Below are 14,565 nucleotides of genomic sequence, written 5' to 3'. Positions count from 1 at the left end.
TAATGAAGCTAATATTGCTAACAAACACTGACAGTCAATAGTCACCCAAATAGCACAGATTGCTTTTTTATTTTTTTTTTCTTATACATCACCAAAAAACCTCTCAAATCACCCCCAGGTCTTAATTAAAGTCTCGCAGAGGAGCTGCTGTGTTTTATGACGCCATGTGACTGTGGTGTGACTCGACTGCGGTGGGCTCTCTCTTACACAACGTGTTAACCAGACCAGAGTACGAGCGCTGGGCTCAGGTCGGTCTCTGGTGGAGGAATCTAATCTGAGATCAGTCTCTGACGCACTGTGAGAACAGTCTGACCTCACTGCCCATAGCTCTGGGGTTCAGTTCTCAGCGTCCTACAACGTGTCGACCGGTGTGTGCGAGACCTTTGTGAAACCTGTGCAGGGCTTGAGAGACGTTTGGGAGATGTATTTTTACAGAAAGGGTGCATGCTTTTGAGTGACCGCTGACGAGTGTTTGTTAGAAACGTTACCTTCGCAGGTTTCAAAGTGTTGACTCGGCCACAGTCGATTTTATCAGGGTTAAAGCAACAGTAGGTCGTATCTTTCCCTTTAAAGGGACGTTGTTGTTTCACAGCTGTGAATATGAACTTAACCACTTAACTTAACGCACTTCTGTATATTTCTGTTAAATTTGTCTGTGTGGGTTTCCTCCAGGTGACTGTCTGTGAGGAGTGTGGTGTGTTCTCCCTGTGTCCGCGTGGGTTTTCTCCGGGTGACTGTCTGTGAGGAGTGTGGTGTGTTCTCTCTGTGTCTGCGTGGGTTTCCTCCGGGTGACTGTCTGTGAGGAGTGTGGTGTGTTCTCCCTGTGTCTGCGTGGGTTTCCTCCGGGTGACTGTCTGTGAGGAGTGTGGTGTGTTCTCTCTGTGTCTGCGTGGGTTTCCTCCGGGTGACTGTCTGTGAGGAGTGTGGTGTGTTCTCTCTGTGTCTGCGTGGGTTAAATCTTTCCCTTTAAAATCAGTGTGATGCTCCTTTGAGCTGCGTAAGTGAGAACAGAGCTGCAGAAACTTCTGGAAGAGCGTAGGAAACCACCCCACTCTTCAGCCGTAGGGGGAGCCCAGGAGCAAAATGACCAGATCTTCCCTAGAGTTTTGAAAACACGAGTAAAGTTCGAGACCTGGAGTCCGAGAGAACTCAATGCCCCCCAACCCCTCACCCTCACACACACCTGCCCCTCACCCTAGGAGGCGTTGCGTTAGTAGGGTCTGTCGTTTCTCTCGTAGGAAGCACATGGTCGGCGCAGCTCTCCTGAGGCAGGGGGAGACAACAAATAATCGGGAGAAAATTCAGTAAATAATTAGTGTTTTTTAGTGACACACTAGGCCTGACTCTGCTCGTGAAACTCTGTTGCTCTGATGTTTGTGTAAAAGTTCTTCTTACGTGATCTTTTTTTTTTTTTTTACTTTATTTATTTTAAGTCAAAGCTCTTTTTTTCTTTTTCTTTTTTCTTTTTGAAACTGAAGGAAGTGGTTAGAGGGACGTTGCTGTTTCACAGCTGTGAATATGAACCACGCACTTCTGTATATTTCTGTTAAATTTCCATTGACGAAAATAGAATCAAAAAAACCCATAATATCAAAAAAACTTAAACATTTAAACAGCAGAGTCTTCAAAAAGTCAAAGAATAATTTAAAGAGAAAAAACGTTTACGTCACACATGCTTCTGCTCAGAAGTGAAGGGTCACTCTGTATTAATAACTGCGGCTCAGATTAAAGCCCTACTATCTGATTTATTCCTTGTGTATTTGGTCTGAATTGTAGTCTGGATGTTACAGATGCTCCTGTAAAAACCTTATAAACTATAACCTCAGAGGAGGAGGAGGACTGGGTCGTCCAGGTTAAAGCGGGTGAAGGAAACCGCTCTCTAAGCAGTGCGCGCTCTTTTAGTAGACAGTTCTAAACTGAACAAGAAAAGCCCCCACCCAGCATCGTTTCCTTCACCAGCTTCAAACTGGACGACAGAGTGTGAGAGAAGTACATCATCCGAGACGACGTTTTCTCCAAAGTTGTTTTATTGATAAAAACGTGGTTGTAGTGCGTTGATAGAGAAACTTTATTACAGCTTCCCTTTGTCTGTGTTGGTGCTTTATCAGGGGGTTGTGTAGTGGTTGGGGGTCCCATATACTTTAATAATAATAATAATAATAATGTGTGTGTGTGTGGTTGCTTTACTGTGTTTTGTAAAAATGAACACATTAAAAAGTGGTGACTCTAACACACTCCATAAGAAAAGAATCAAAATAAGGGTGAATTTATAGTAAATGCACGTCTTACTGCTGTGAAGCAGATGGATGTTAAAGGTGTAACAGCAGCGTCCAACTCAGACTCAGTTTGTTGCAGAAACAATGAGCTGTGGCTTAGTATTTTGTTCAGAACGAACATTTCTCTGTTTAAAATTGAACATAAAAACGTAGGTCTTTTACCATCGACACCACAGTGAAAAGAGTCTGACCTTGCGCTACACACAACTGAGACTCTGAAACCACCTTCACACCCTCAGATGGCAGTGCTAGGGTTCGCAGTGTGTGTTCTGTTGGTGCTCAGGAGCACTTCAGAAAAACCACCGTCACTAAAATACGTAACTAAGAGGAGAACAATGAATACAGCAGTAAACATTGCTGCTGGCGAATGTTTTTGGAGCGAGTTGAAGGCATGAAATTGTAAATTTATGTTAAAAACATCCAGTCACCGCTCACTGAATCACTGCAGTTACAACATTTCAGCACTTTCAAAATTCAAAAATGGAAATGAAAATCACGGATGATTCTTGTTTGATTGCACTTTACAATGGGTTTGTTCATGTGTGTGTGTGTGCCTGTGTGTGTGTGTGTGTGTGTGTGTGTGTGTCTGTGTGTGTGTGTGTGTGTGTCTGTGCGTCTGTGTGTGTGTCTGTGTGTGTGTGTTTCTGTGTTTGTGTGTCTGTCTCTGTGTGTCTGTGTGTGTTTGTGTGTGTGTGTGTGTGTGTCTGTGTGTGTGTGAGATACACATTATTTATTTATGATTTTGATGTTAGTCGGAGCAGCATATTAATATTTAATATCTAGGTTTTTTATTAAATATATTACAATTATAAACTACACAAAAGCTCTTAAATCTAAAAACACACACACACAATTTTTATACACCATCACTGTCCAAAGGAAAACACATGAACTTTACACAAGAACCTCAGACTTCAAAGTCAATGTAAATGATTTTATTTTGGAGCGTTTCTATTGGTCATTCGTCAGGACCTTTTTCACACAGTGTGACGGACAGCTGCTGGGTTCAAACGATGCAGTAACTAAACCCCCACAAACACAGAGACACAGGTTTGTCTTTAGACAGCGGAGAGGTTATATTCACTATTATTTGCTTAGATAATTAAAGATATTTTATTGATGCATCTCCTCTGCAGGAAGTCGTCCTCGTGGCACACGGCTCTCCGTATCCGCCGCAAGTCGGAGAAGAGGGAGAAAGAGGGCAGGAGAGAGTCCAGGCAGGAGAACGGTCAGCGCAGGTCCAGAGAAATCCCGGCTAATAAAGTTTCTGTAAAGGTAGACAGCGCCTCGTTCACTGCTGTTTTTCCTGATTTGACTCTCCTGCTCTTCAGTAATGACATGGCTTTACTTTAATCTCTCCTCTCCTTCTGTTTCAGCTTCTAAACCCCAACTACATTTATGATGGTAGGTGTGACAGCTGCACTTGCGTTCCTGGAAATATTGTGCGAAATCTGTGTTTCTGACACAGTGAGGCATGAAAGATGAGTTATTTATCTTCTTCCTGGCAGCAGCCCCAGAGTTCCTGGTGCCCCTCGGCGAGGTGCTGAGCGAGAGTGGAGAGTCTGTAACCCTCCGCTGTAAAATCTGCGCTCAGCCTAAAGCTTCGGTCACGTGGAGAGGACCGGACCAGGTCGTTCTGACGGACGGTGGACGATTCAAGCTGGCTCACAGGTAAAGCACAGGGACTTTATTATTGGAATTTGTTTTAAGAAGCAGTTCCACTCACTGGCCACCAGATGTCTCTCAAACTCCAACTGCCTTGCTACTGTGTTAAGTCGTTATCAGTGACATCGGAAACTGGCGTGAAACCCCTTGCCCTTTAGCCACTTTAACCTTTCCAGACGTCTCAGCAGAATCACGCAACATAATTCTCTGATTCATTTCTCAGTTCACACCTTCACGGGTAAAATTCCTGTTTTTCTCTCTCTCTCTCTCGCTCTCTCCCCCTCTCTTTCTCCAGTGAAACAGGTGAGGTGACCCTGTCCATTTCAAGCGTCACTGTCGAGGACAGCGGCTCCTACACCTGCATCGCCACCAACGACGTGGGCTCGGTCACTTCATCCGCCTGCCTCCGAGTGCAAGGTGTGCTTTTTTTTTGTTTTGTTCCGCTGCAGAGAGTGTGAAAATGTCTTCTCAGAAAAGCAGTGACCAGATGTTTTTATCAGAGGGCTTATGCACTACAAATTAAAACAAGTGTGGTGTGTTCTCCCTGTGTCTGCATGGGTTTCCTCCGAGTGACTGTCTGTGAGGAGTGTGGTGTGTTCTCTGTGTCTGCGTGGGTTTCCTCCGGGTGACTGTCTGTGAGGAGTGTGGTGTGTTCTCTCTGTGTCTGCGTGGGTTTCCTCCGGGTGACTGTCTGTGAGGAGTGTGGTGTGTTCTCCCTGTGTCTGCGTGGGTTTCCTCCGGGTGCTCCGGTTTCCTCCCACAGTCCAAAAACACACGTTGGTAGGTGGATTGGTGACTCAAAAGTGTCCGTAGGTGTGAGTGAGTGTGTGAATGTGTGTGTGTTGACCTGTGAAGGACTGGCGCCCCCTCCAGGATGTATTCCCGCCTTGCGCCCAATGATTCCAGGTAGGCTCTGGACCCACCACGACCCTGAACTGGATAAGGGTTACAGATAATACATGAATGAATAATGAAGGAATGAATGTGAGGATTTGATGGCATTCAACCACAATAACGTAAGTGAGGGCAGGTAAAAATGTTGGAGGATTTGTTCTGGATCTCAAACAGTACTCCAACTCCACCCAGAGGAACTAGATGAAGCTCCATCAGAAGTCCCCTGGAACTGACCTTAGACTTTTGCCGCTGCTTCGGAGAGTCCCATTAAATTACCAAATGATATAACTATATAAGCTGTGTGTGCGGTATCTAAGCCCCACCCCCGAGCGCACAGCAGTGAGGAGCGAGGAGCAGCAGCTCTGGTTTTAGCCGTTTTCACTCTGTTCTCTTTCTTCTCCGTTCTCAGTTTTGCTCTTATTTTCTCTGCACTCGTTGTGTCTGTTTTGCTGCGTTTATCCTCGTCTTTGCGCCCTCACGTAAAAGCGGGTCCAGTGATTGGACAGACTCAGACGATGGGGCGGGGCAATTCTAAGGTCTCTGCAGTTGACGTCAGAAGCAGAGCAGAATCAGAAGAACTCGGTTTATCCTGAGTTTTCTGACTTAGGCAGCGCGCACAGAACTGACTTGTTTCACAGTGTGTGGGTTGGTAGGAAACACATTAATGTGAACATGCACCAAACAAGGTTTTTTTTTCCATAATCTCTCCCCTTTCATATGAATTACATTTTTATGTTGAATTGGAGATCAATCAGAAACATACAAACGTGTTAAAACTTTCTCTGTTACGTTGTATTTAAAAATTAGGGGCGTTGATTATGTGTTGTTAATATTTGGAGAGGACTGAATGAGACGAGAGGAAATCAGATATAGTGCTGTCAGCAGAGAGATAAACAGGGATGAGACAGAGGCTACAAAACCACAAAGCCCAGAACAGGCCGTGATTAAGACTGATATTATAAGACACACTTTTTTACCAGGCGTGTGAAAGGCGTAGTTAATATCACTGTTAAATCTAAGCCTAAATTACTTACACTGAAACATCAACCGTTAAAGAGTCGTCCATCTTTTCTCTTTAACATCGCCTCCGTTCTTTTCTTAGACATACTTTCGGTTCTTTTTGTGGACGTTTTTGCACACCTTTAACCTTCAGTTCTACACATTGTTTATGCGACGTATATATGATACTCTCCGTTCACTTTCTTTGTTTCTAGACTCCTCAGCAACTTTGGCCATTTTTAGATGGCCCAAATTTTGCCCAAATTTTCTCCCAGTTATTAGTGAGTATCCCCCATCTCTCACACTGCCACCAGTCTTTGGAGGGAAGGGAGTGTGAATGTGTTTCTCCAAGACATTTGAGACCAACTCACCACTGTAACACAGTGCCACTAGCAAGACACACACTACTCAGATCTGTCACAGCAGCAGACAGACGACGGTGTATACCATGACCAGAGAAATGAGGGAGAGGATGAGCCTCTTGTGCTGTCTTCTGGCCCCCAGACGGCAGAGGCATTGCCATGCATTGACTCAGTGATCTCCTGAATATGGGGCCAACACTTAGGGGGCTCCCAAGTGGAGCAGTGGCCCATTTAGACACAACATTCACTGAAAACATTTAGTCTCCTTAACAGTTTTCTTGTTTTTTAACAGGCACCTGCAGTGATGGGATCTTGTGGAAGGAAAACTTTGAGTCCCTCTACACTGAAGTTATGGAACTCGGGAGGTAAGCTCCACCACACACTCCTCCGAGGTTCAGTGTAGGATCTCTGAGATGTATAAAGTAGTGTTGCACACTATACCGATACTAGAAAAGCATCTCAATACTTTGTCATTAAAAACGGTACAATACCCCATATCATTAATTCAAGTTCAAGAAGTTTATTGTCATTTCAGCAGTATACAGTGTTTACAGTACACAGTGAAATGAAATAGTGTTCCTCCAGGACCAAGGTGCTACATAATACACAACATTAAAGTACAACTAGTGCAAAGCTAGTGCAACATAAAACAATGCACATACATTAAAGTGCAAAAGATATTGCTAAGAAAGTACAAAACAATGTTCATACAGTACAATACAATACAATGCAATACAAGACAATGCAAAACCATTGTGGGGGTGAGGGAGAGAGACACTGCAATTTAAAGTGTATTTGTGCTGTAAACCGTAACTGGATGTAAACCGGATATGTGAAAACAGTACACTCATTTACAGTCCAACAGACCAGTGTTTGTGTGAAGAAGTGTGTGTGTGTGCTTCTTCAGTCCAGTCTCAGTCTCTAGATGTTCAGGAGTCTGATAGCATGTGGGAAGAAGCTTTTACGGAGTCTGGATGTGAGGGCTCGAATGCTTCGATACCTTTTTCCAGACAGCAGTAGGTTGAAGAGTGTGTGTGAAGGGTGTGTGTGATCTCCCACAATGCTGAGTGCTTTGCGGGTGCAGCGAGTGGTGTAAATGTCTGTGATGGAGGGAAGAGACACACCGATAATCTTCTCAACTGTCCTCACGATCCGCTGGAGGGACTTGCGATCTGCCACAGTGCAGTTTCCAAACCAGACAGTGATGCAGCTGGTCATGATGCTCTCGATGACTCCTCTGTAGAAAGTGGTGAGAATTGGAGGTGGGAGATGAACCTTCTTCAGTCTTCGCAGAAAGTAGAGGCGTTGCTGGGCTTTCTTTTTGATGTTACTGGTGTTAGTGGACCAGGTGAGTTCATCCGCTAGGTGAACGCCAAGGAATTTGGTATTCCTGACAATCTCCACAGCAGAGTTGTCGATGTTCAGCGGCGAGTGCTCACCCCTTGTTTTTCTGAAGTCTACAACCATCTCTTTGGTTTTGTCCACGTTCAGAGACAGGTTGTTGACTTCACACCAGTCAGTTAGCCGCTGCACCTCCTCTCTGTATGCTGACTCGTCGTTCTTACTGATGAGACCCACCACAGTCGTGTCATCAGCGAACATGATATGATTTGAGCTGTGCATCACTGCACAGTCATGGGTCGGCAGCGTGAACAGCAGTGGACTGAGCACGCAGCCCTGGGGGGCTCCAGTGTTCAGTGTGATGGTTCTGGAGGTGTTCCTACCGATCCGGACTGACTGAGGACTCCCAGTCAGGAAGTCCAGGATCCAGTTGCAGAGAGAAGTGTTAAGGCCCAGTATATTCAGCTTCCCGATCAGGTGCTGAGGAATGATTGTGTTGAATGCTGAGCTGAAGTCTATGAACAGCATTCGGGCATATGTGTCTTTCTTGTCCAGGTGGGTGAGTGCCAGGTGGAGCGTGGTGGATATGGCATCGTCCGTTGAACGGTTAGGACGATACGCGAACTGTAGAGGGTCCAGTGTGGGGGAAAGTAGGGTTTTGATGTGCCTCATGACGAGCCTCTCGAAGCACTTTGTGATGACAGGTGTGAGTGCAACAGGACGATAGTCATAGAGGCAGGACACAGAAGAATTCTTAGGCACTGGGATGATGGTGGTGTTCTTGAAGCAGATCAAGAATAATAATGGTACTTTAAAGAGGGGTGTTTTAAAATAAGAGCTGTATTTCCAACGAGTGACACAGGGGGGCAGTGTGCAGCCTCCTCTCCATTCCTTAATGATTTTGCCGTTAGTTTTAGCGACTTTCCAGACCTTTAAGTGAGTTGTTTAAAAAACAAAAAACCTGACTAGCAACAGCAATTTTCTGTACAAACCTTAGCTACTTTTTCTAAAAGAGAGTCGCCGGTAGCACAACTCATTAGAACACCGGGACTGACCATGTTTCTCTGCTCCTGGGAGACACAGCTCCCTCGACACGAGCTGCAGAGAGGGAGCAGCACAGTTGGGAGGACACACTGATCAGAATGAGCTGCGAATGTGCAAAAAGTGCACACTTAAGCGTCACACTTAACAAGCAGATTCCAGCAGATTTGCCGCACGCCCTCAGCTTTAGAGAAAGTACGTTACTTTTCCTGATGTTTTAGGTTTATACCATGGTATTGTTTCAGTATCGGTATCGAGATATTTAGGCAGGTATCATATCGAAAGTCATGATTTTGGTATCGTCACAACACTAGTGTAAAGCCATTTTTACGTACCCACTCAGGGGCAATCTATGGAGAATTATGTCTGGAGGTCAGGTGTGTTCTCAGAGCAGGAAATGGTCTGCGTGGTTCAGGCAGGGTACGGAGCTTATGCACTGCGTGGGTCAAGCAGGGGGCGGAGCCTTGCAGCACATGGTTCAGGCAGGGGGCGGAGCTTGTGTAGTGCATGCAGGAGATACCGTGCGATTCTCCGGAACATTCCCGGTTCTGTTCACACAGGGCAGGATAATGTCTGGGGAATGTCCAGGACAATGTTACTGACGTGTGTGTTCACACACACAGCTCCACCGAGTGAAGTCGGGAAATGTTCTGCTTTCCTGTGAAGGTGAGAAAGGGGCTCCAGACATTGAAAATGGTGCTGATGTGTTGTCCCCTTGTGCTTCAGAGGCAGGTTTGCCGTGACCAAGTGGTGTGAGCAGCGGGGGACCAGACGGTCAGTGGCGGCTAAGCTGGTCAATAAGAAGCTGATGCGTCGCGAGCAGGTCGTCCGGGAACTGAACATCCTGCAGTGCCTACAGCATCCACTCCTCGTGGGCCTTCTGGACACCTTCGAAACCCCAACCAGCTTCGTCCTCGTGCTGGAGATGTAAGGAGACAAACATAAACAGCCTTGCTTCCTAACAGCTTTGATCTACTTTTCTCTCCATCGATCCAACATCGAAATGGCATTTTTAGAGAAACAGTTAGCATTCTTTTAAAGCAAAACTAGGTAAGATTTGGTATATTTTTGCTCCTGAGCTCCCAAACAGGTGCAGAATGTAATTTATTTTTACAGCACTGTCCTGAAATCAGTGAGGAAGTGGGCGTGGTTTCCTACCTTTCTCCAAAAGTAGTGCACATAGTGCAGTTTCTGCAGTGCTGAGCCCCAAGTAGCTATGACAGAGGCTCTATTCTCTCTGTTACAGCTCTGTGGAGCATCCCAGTGATTTTTGAAGGTTAAATATTACACATTGCCTGTGTCAGTAACTGTTACTACTGTTCCCTCTTATTTATAGAACTCTTTTCATGTACATAGCATCTCAAAGTACTTTACAGCGGGAGACACTGCACTTCAAGCCAACATTTTACCATTTGGGTTGTCACCAGTTCATTTCAATCACATACGTGAATAAATGTCCTGGCTCTTTCCACATCAGCATCGCTAGCAGGTGGTGAAATATCTTCGGACAGAAATGTCCAGCTCTGACCACGTGAGGCTAGAAACACGTGTTCCTAAATCGTAGACAGTGAGTGTATTTTCTGATTGTGCTGCAGGGCTGACCAGGGTCGTCTTCTGGACTACATTGTAAGCTGGGGGAACCTGACTGAGGAGAAGGTGGCACTCTACCTGCGGGACATTTTAGAAGCTTTACAGTACCTTCATACCTGCAGGATAGCCCACCTTGACCTGAAGGTACGAGTCTGAAACATGACCACATTGTGTGCAACATGTGTACAAACACAGAGCATTAAAACAATAACCAGTGACCCGTTTTCACTTTTCTGCATCTATCCATGGGCTGCAGTCATGTGATTTATTTTTGTGGCGTGGTTTCAGAGCGCAGAAATGAAAGCACAGCTCCTCTCCTCACACTGGAGAGAATCTCACAGCACTAACAATCACAGACCCCAACTGGTGGAGCATAAGGAGAAAAAAGTTATCTTCTGTTAGCCCTATTAGCATTTTCATCATAGGATCTAATGGAAATCTGTTAGCACGTCAGACTCTTAATGCATTTCTCTGTCGTTCTTTCTAAATCTGAGTGAGTTATTCATACACAGATCATACACACGCTTCAGTAAAGTCTTAATTCGCTCCTGTGTTGTTGTAGTGTGTAAGAGACTACAAACACAAGCCCCGTATTCCTTTGCTTCAGTATGTTCTCCCTGTTTACAGGTAAATAATCTGATCTTGCTGTCTCTGCGCTCTGAGAGTGAATAGATTCTTAGAGGATGATATTTTATTGCGACTGCTGGCCTGAATTATTCCTCTGGTTTGGGTTGAAATTTAATAAAGTAGTTCTCCTTGTCTGAACCTAAGACAGCGAATCCAAATTCCAAATGGCTCCCTACACCCTCCGTAGGTGCACAGTCTGTTTGTGCACTCCCGTACTGCACTGTGTCAAAAATAATGTTTAGTGAGGCTCACATTTCCCTGTTGAATTAGCATCCAATTACTGTCTGGGTGCAGTATTATTATTACTTTTATTATCTGTGATGTGCACTATGTAGGGAGTGTGTCTAAATGAGACTAAAAGTGTCGACAAAAACAATAAAACAATTTAAACATCACAGTTTTTTTTTGACCTGTGTGAGTCCTGAGGAGGTTCCCAATATGGCAGCTGCTCTGTACCCTAACTCTAACCCTAGCTGCAGCCCATGGATATCAGAAGCACGATCAGGTTCATGCCATGTCTAGTTTGGAAGTGGTAAAACCTTTTCTCAGTAAACTGTTCTCGTCTCGTCTCTCAGCCTGAGAACGTGGTGGTGGAGCAGACGTCCACTCAGCCCGTGGTCAAGCTTACAGACTTCGGTGATGCTGCTCATCTCTCCAGCGCTCCTTACATCCACCAGCTGGTGGGCAGTCCCGAGTTCTCGGCTCCTGAGCTGGTCCTGGGAGAGCCGGCCTCTCTGGGCTCTGACCTGTGGAGCCTGGGGGTGCTGGCGTACGTGATGCTGAGTGGAGCCTCTCCGTTCCTGGACGAGAGCGCAGAGGAGACCTGCCTCAACATCTGCCGGCTGGACTTCAGTTTCCCCGAGGACTACTTCCAGGGCGTGAGTGGAGCGGCGCGGGACTTTGTCCGCTCTCTGCTGAGGGCCGAGGTGAGCAGGCGTCCGTCTGCTAGGTCCTGTCTGCAGGGGGAGCCCTGGCTGCGTCCGCACGCCGCCTCCGCGGAGGCTCGTCTGGACACGGCCCGTCTGCTGGCTTTTATCGAGCGTCGGAAACACCAAAACGACCTGCGGCCCACAGACGGACTCAGGGCCTTCGTGCGCAGCCGGCTCCTCGGCCAGGCCTGAAGGACACTGAGAGGCAGAGTCCGGTGGGGAGTGATCCGAGCCTCTCGGCCAGTGCCGGGTCAAACGCGAAGGGGCTGGCCTGAATTATTCTAATTATTCCATGTAAATATCAGTCCATTATGGTGGTGTTAATCAGTGACCTGGCCATGAAATAATGTCACACCTGGAACTGCTTTCTGAGTAAGAATTAAAAAAATAAACACAGAACAAACTGGAGCAGAAGTCCGAGTGTAAACAAATACAAACCACAAAAAACAGATCATATTAATTGAATGTCTACAAAGTTATTTTTAAAAAAACATTATTTTTATTGGTCAGTTTCAGAATGACATGAAATACTTCAGGTCAGCCCTGCAACCCAGCGACTGTCCCCGAGGACGCCTGGCACTCGGGAATTCCAGGAACCTCGCCCTCTCTCCGAGACCCGAGAACGGATTCTGGGGTAAACCTAAACGCTGCAACCTCATCCTCTTTCTACGGCCACGTTGCGTAGTGAAGTGGTACTGGGTTCGTACACTGCTGCTGCTGCTGCTGCTGCTGTTGCTAAAACATTCACAACACCAACCCCAACCAACCCACAAACTTCTACAAAAAATAATACACAAAATAAGGAAGAACTCCAAGATCACGTCAGCCTCGTTCATCATATCCTCTTTCTATGGAAATTGCACAGAAGCACAAAAAGAGAGAGTCTTCTATGAGCCAGGAAAGGCCTTTTTAGTTTCGACAGTGTTTGAATCAGGTCGTTGCAGTACTGTAAAGTTGTATTCAGGAAAGATTGCGTTTTGTACAAATAATTATAACAAACTTGTATAGAAGCACAGCAAAAGGAGATATCTTTAACTTTGACATTTTGGAGGATATAAAACAAAAAAACAAGATTATTTAAAGGTCGAGAAGCGGTCGTGTTGATTTAGGTTCGTTCATCTCTGGGTCATCGTAGCTGTGAACTTTAACCCCTCATAATGGGAACGGGAGAACTTGGTAAACCGAGTTGTTGTAAATCCCCTTTCCTGGTTTAGTTCTGTTTTTATCTCCGTCTGTCTGCCTTTTGTTGTAAATAAATAGTAACCCGCCTTCGTTCGTGTCGAATGGCCACGAGTTCAGCACTATTTCCTCCGGCCGTGTTTCGTAATTTTGTTGGAACCTTTCTGTGTGCAATGTTGGGGCTCTTTCCGCTGACCGCTCTCCAACCTGCTGATGTTTTGTACGTGTTTCTGACCCCTTCGGTGTCCCCAGTGTGCTCTTTCTGCTCAGTTCCCAGTGGTCAGTATTATTTTGTGAAAAGCAAAAGCCCAAGTTGGTGAAATCGTCTGTATCTTTGTTGCATTCTTGATTTTTTTTTTTTTCTTTAAGCGATGATCTGATTTGCGTCATCATACCAAAGTCAACCCTCATGTTCCTGAGCGTGGTTCTTCCTCCTGAGAGTTCTGAGCGAGTGGCCGTTTACATTTAACAGACCTTCTCTTTTATTTATTGTATCTCGTGGGCTTTTCTGTGTGTGTTTTTTTCTGATAACTGAAGTAGTGCTGCATCTTACGCTAATCCTTATTTCGAAAATCTGATCTCTATAGAAGACGTCAAATGTACATTTGCATGAACAGTGTCTGTGGATGAATCCTCCTCTGAGTTTTGTTTTACTTGAAGTAGCCGTGGGAAAACGCAGTGAGGCGGATTTCTTTAGTTCATTTTGTGTTTAGGTTTCTTTCCAAAAACGACAGCGTTGAAGGCGGAAGACCAGATTTTAATCGGACGTCTTGTTAAGCTCGGGTCGATTCAGACGCTGGACGTGTCTCTTTCTTTTCCACATTTATTCCTTGTTATTTATTTCTTCGTGTACAGCTGTACAGACTCAGACGACTACAGGAACCAGGACGTAGCCTCATGGCATTTTCTACATGCAGCTCAAATGTCGTTTTGAATGTTTCTGACTCTGTCTTGCATTTGCGTGTATATTTCTTTGTACAGAAGCCGTACGTGTTGCAGATTGTGTGCTGTACATATTTTATTTTGTTCCCCCTCTGTTATTTTTGAGATCAAACATATAAAACATTTTATTGGTAAACTGGGGTCTGTGCTGTTTTTTGTTTTTTTTTTGTCATTTTTCTGCTGATGATTTCTTTGCAAATACTCGCCTAACCCCTTCAGTTCTGACCCTTATCTTCAAAGTCAAAGAGTTCATTAATGCTAAAGTGCAGCAGTGAAGAGTGACCCGTGGGCAACCCAGATGTTCTCAGCTGAATCATGAAGTTACGAGAAGATAAATACTTGACAAATGGGTGTTGTCTCGTGTGGTGATTTTAGAACAAACAGAGAACTTCAGCTTCAGTGTTTACAGGAATGAACAATATCAATAAGCCACAGGGTGACAGCATGTAACACTAGGGTGACCAGACGTCCTCTTTTCGCCGGATATGTCCTCTTTTCGGGGCCTAAAAAATGCGTCTGGCCGGGATTCCAAAACTGTCCGGGATATTGCCGCCCACAGTTTTCCCCTTGTCCCAATTCTTACAAAAACCCCTAACCCCTTTCTTGAAGTGTGCACGTCGATGACGTATGATGACGTTGTTTTAGATGAGCCAAAAGGGCGCGCTGGGTTCAAGGGGGCGGAGCTCTGAGCGGAAAGGTGACACTTAGCCTCGCGCACAT

General features: G+C 45.5%; 1 protein-coding gene across 3 annotated transcripts in view; it reads left to right on the top strand.

Moving 5' to 3' along the window:
• The window catches only part of triob (trio Rho guanine nucleotide exchange factor b), a 170,566-nt gene extending 156,602 nt beyond the window's left edge, over positions 1-13,964 (top strand). For all 3 annotated transcript variants that reach the window (XM_066683021.1, XM_066683020.1, XM_066683022.1), the window contains 8 exons: positions 3,413-3,551; positions 3,653-3,680; positions 3,785-3,947; positions 4,237-4,358; positions 6,489-6,561; positions 9,305-9,505; positions 10,174-10,312; positions 11,371-13,964. In XM_066683021.1, coding sequence (XP_066539118.1) covers positions 3,413-3,551; positions 3,653-3,680; positions 3,785-3,947; positions 4,237-4,358; positions 6,489-6,561; positions 9,305-9,505; positions 10,174-10,312; positions 11,371-11,916 — 1,411 coding nt within the window. In that variant the 3' untranslated portion in view covers positions 11,917-13,964. The remainder of the gene's footprint in view (positions 1-3,412; positions 3,552-3,652; positions 3,681-3,784; positions 3,948-4,236; positions 4,359-6,488; positions 6,562-9,304; positions 9,506-10,173; positions 10,313-11,370) is intronic.
• The last annotated feature ends 601 nt before the right edge of the window (positions 13,965-14,565 follow it).

The sequence above is a fragment of the Hoplias malabaricus genome, chromosome 10, assembly GCF_029633855.1.
Source record: "Hoplias malabaricus isolate fHopMal1 chromosome 10, fHopMal1.hap1, whole genome shotgun sequence".
NCBI classification, from domain to species: Eukaryota; Metazoa; Chordata; class Actinopteri; order Characiformes; family Erythrinidae; genus Hoplias; species Hoplias malabaricus.
This window is presented reverse-complemented; position numbering and strand designations above follow the sequence as displayed.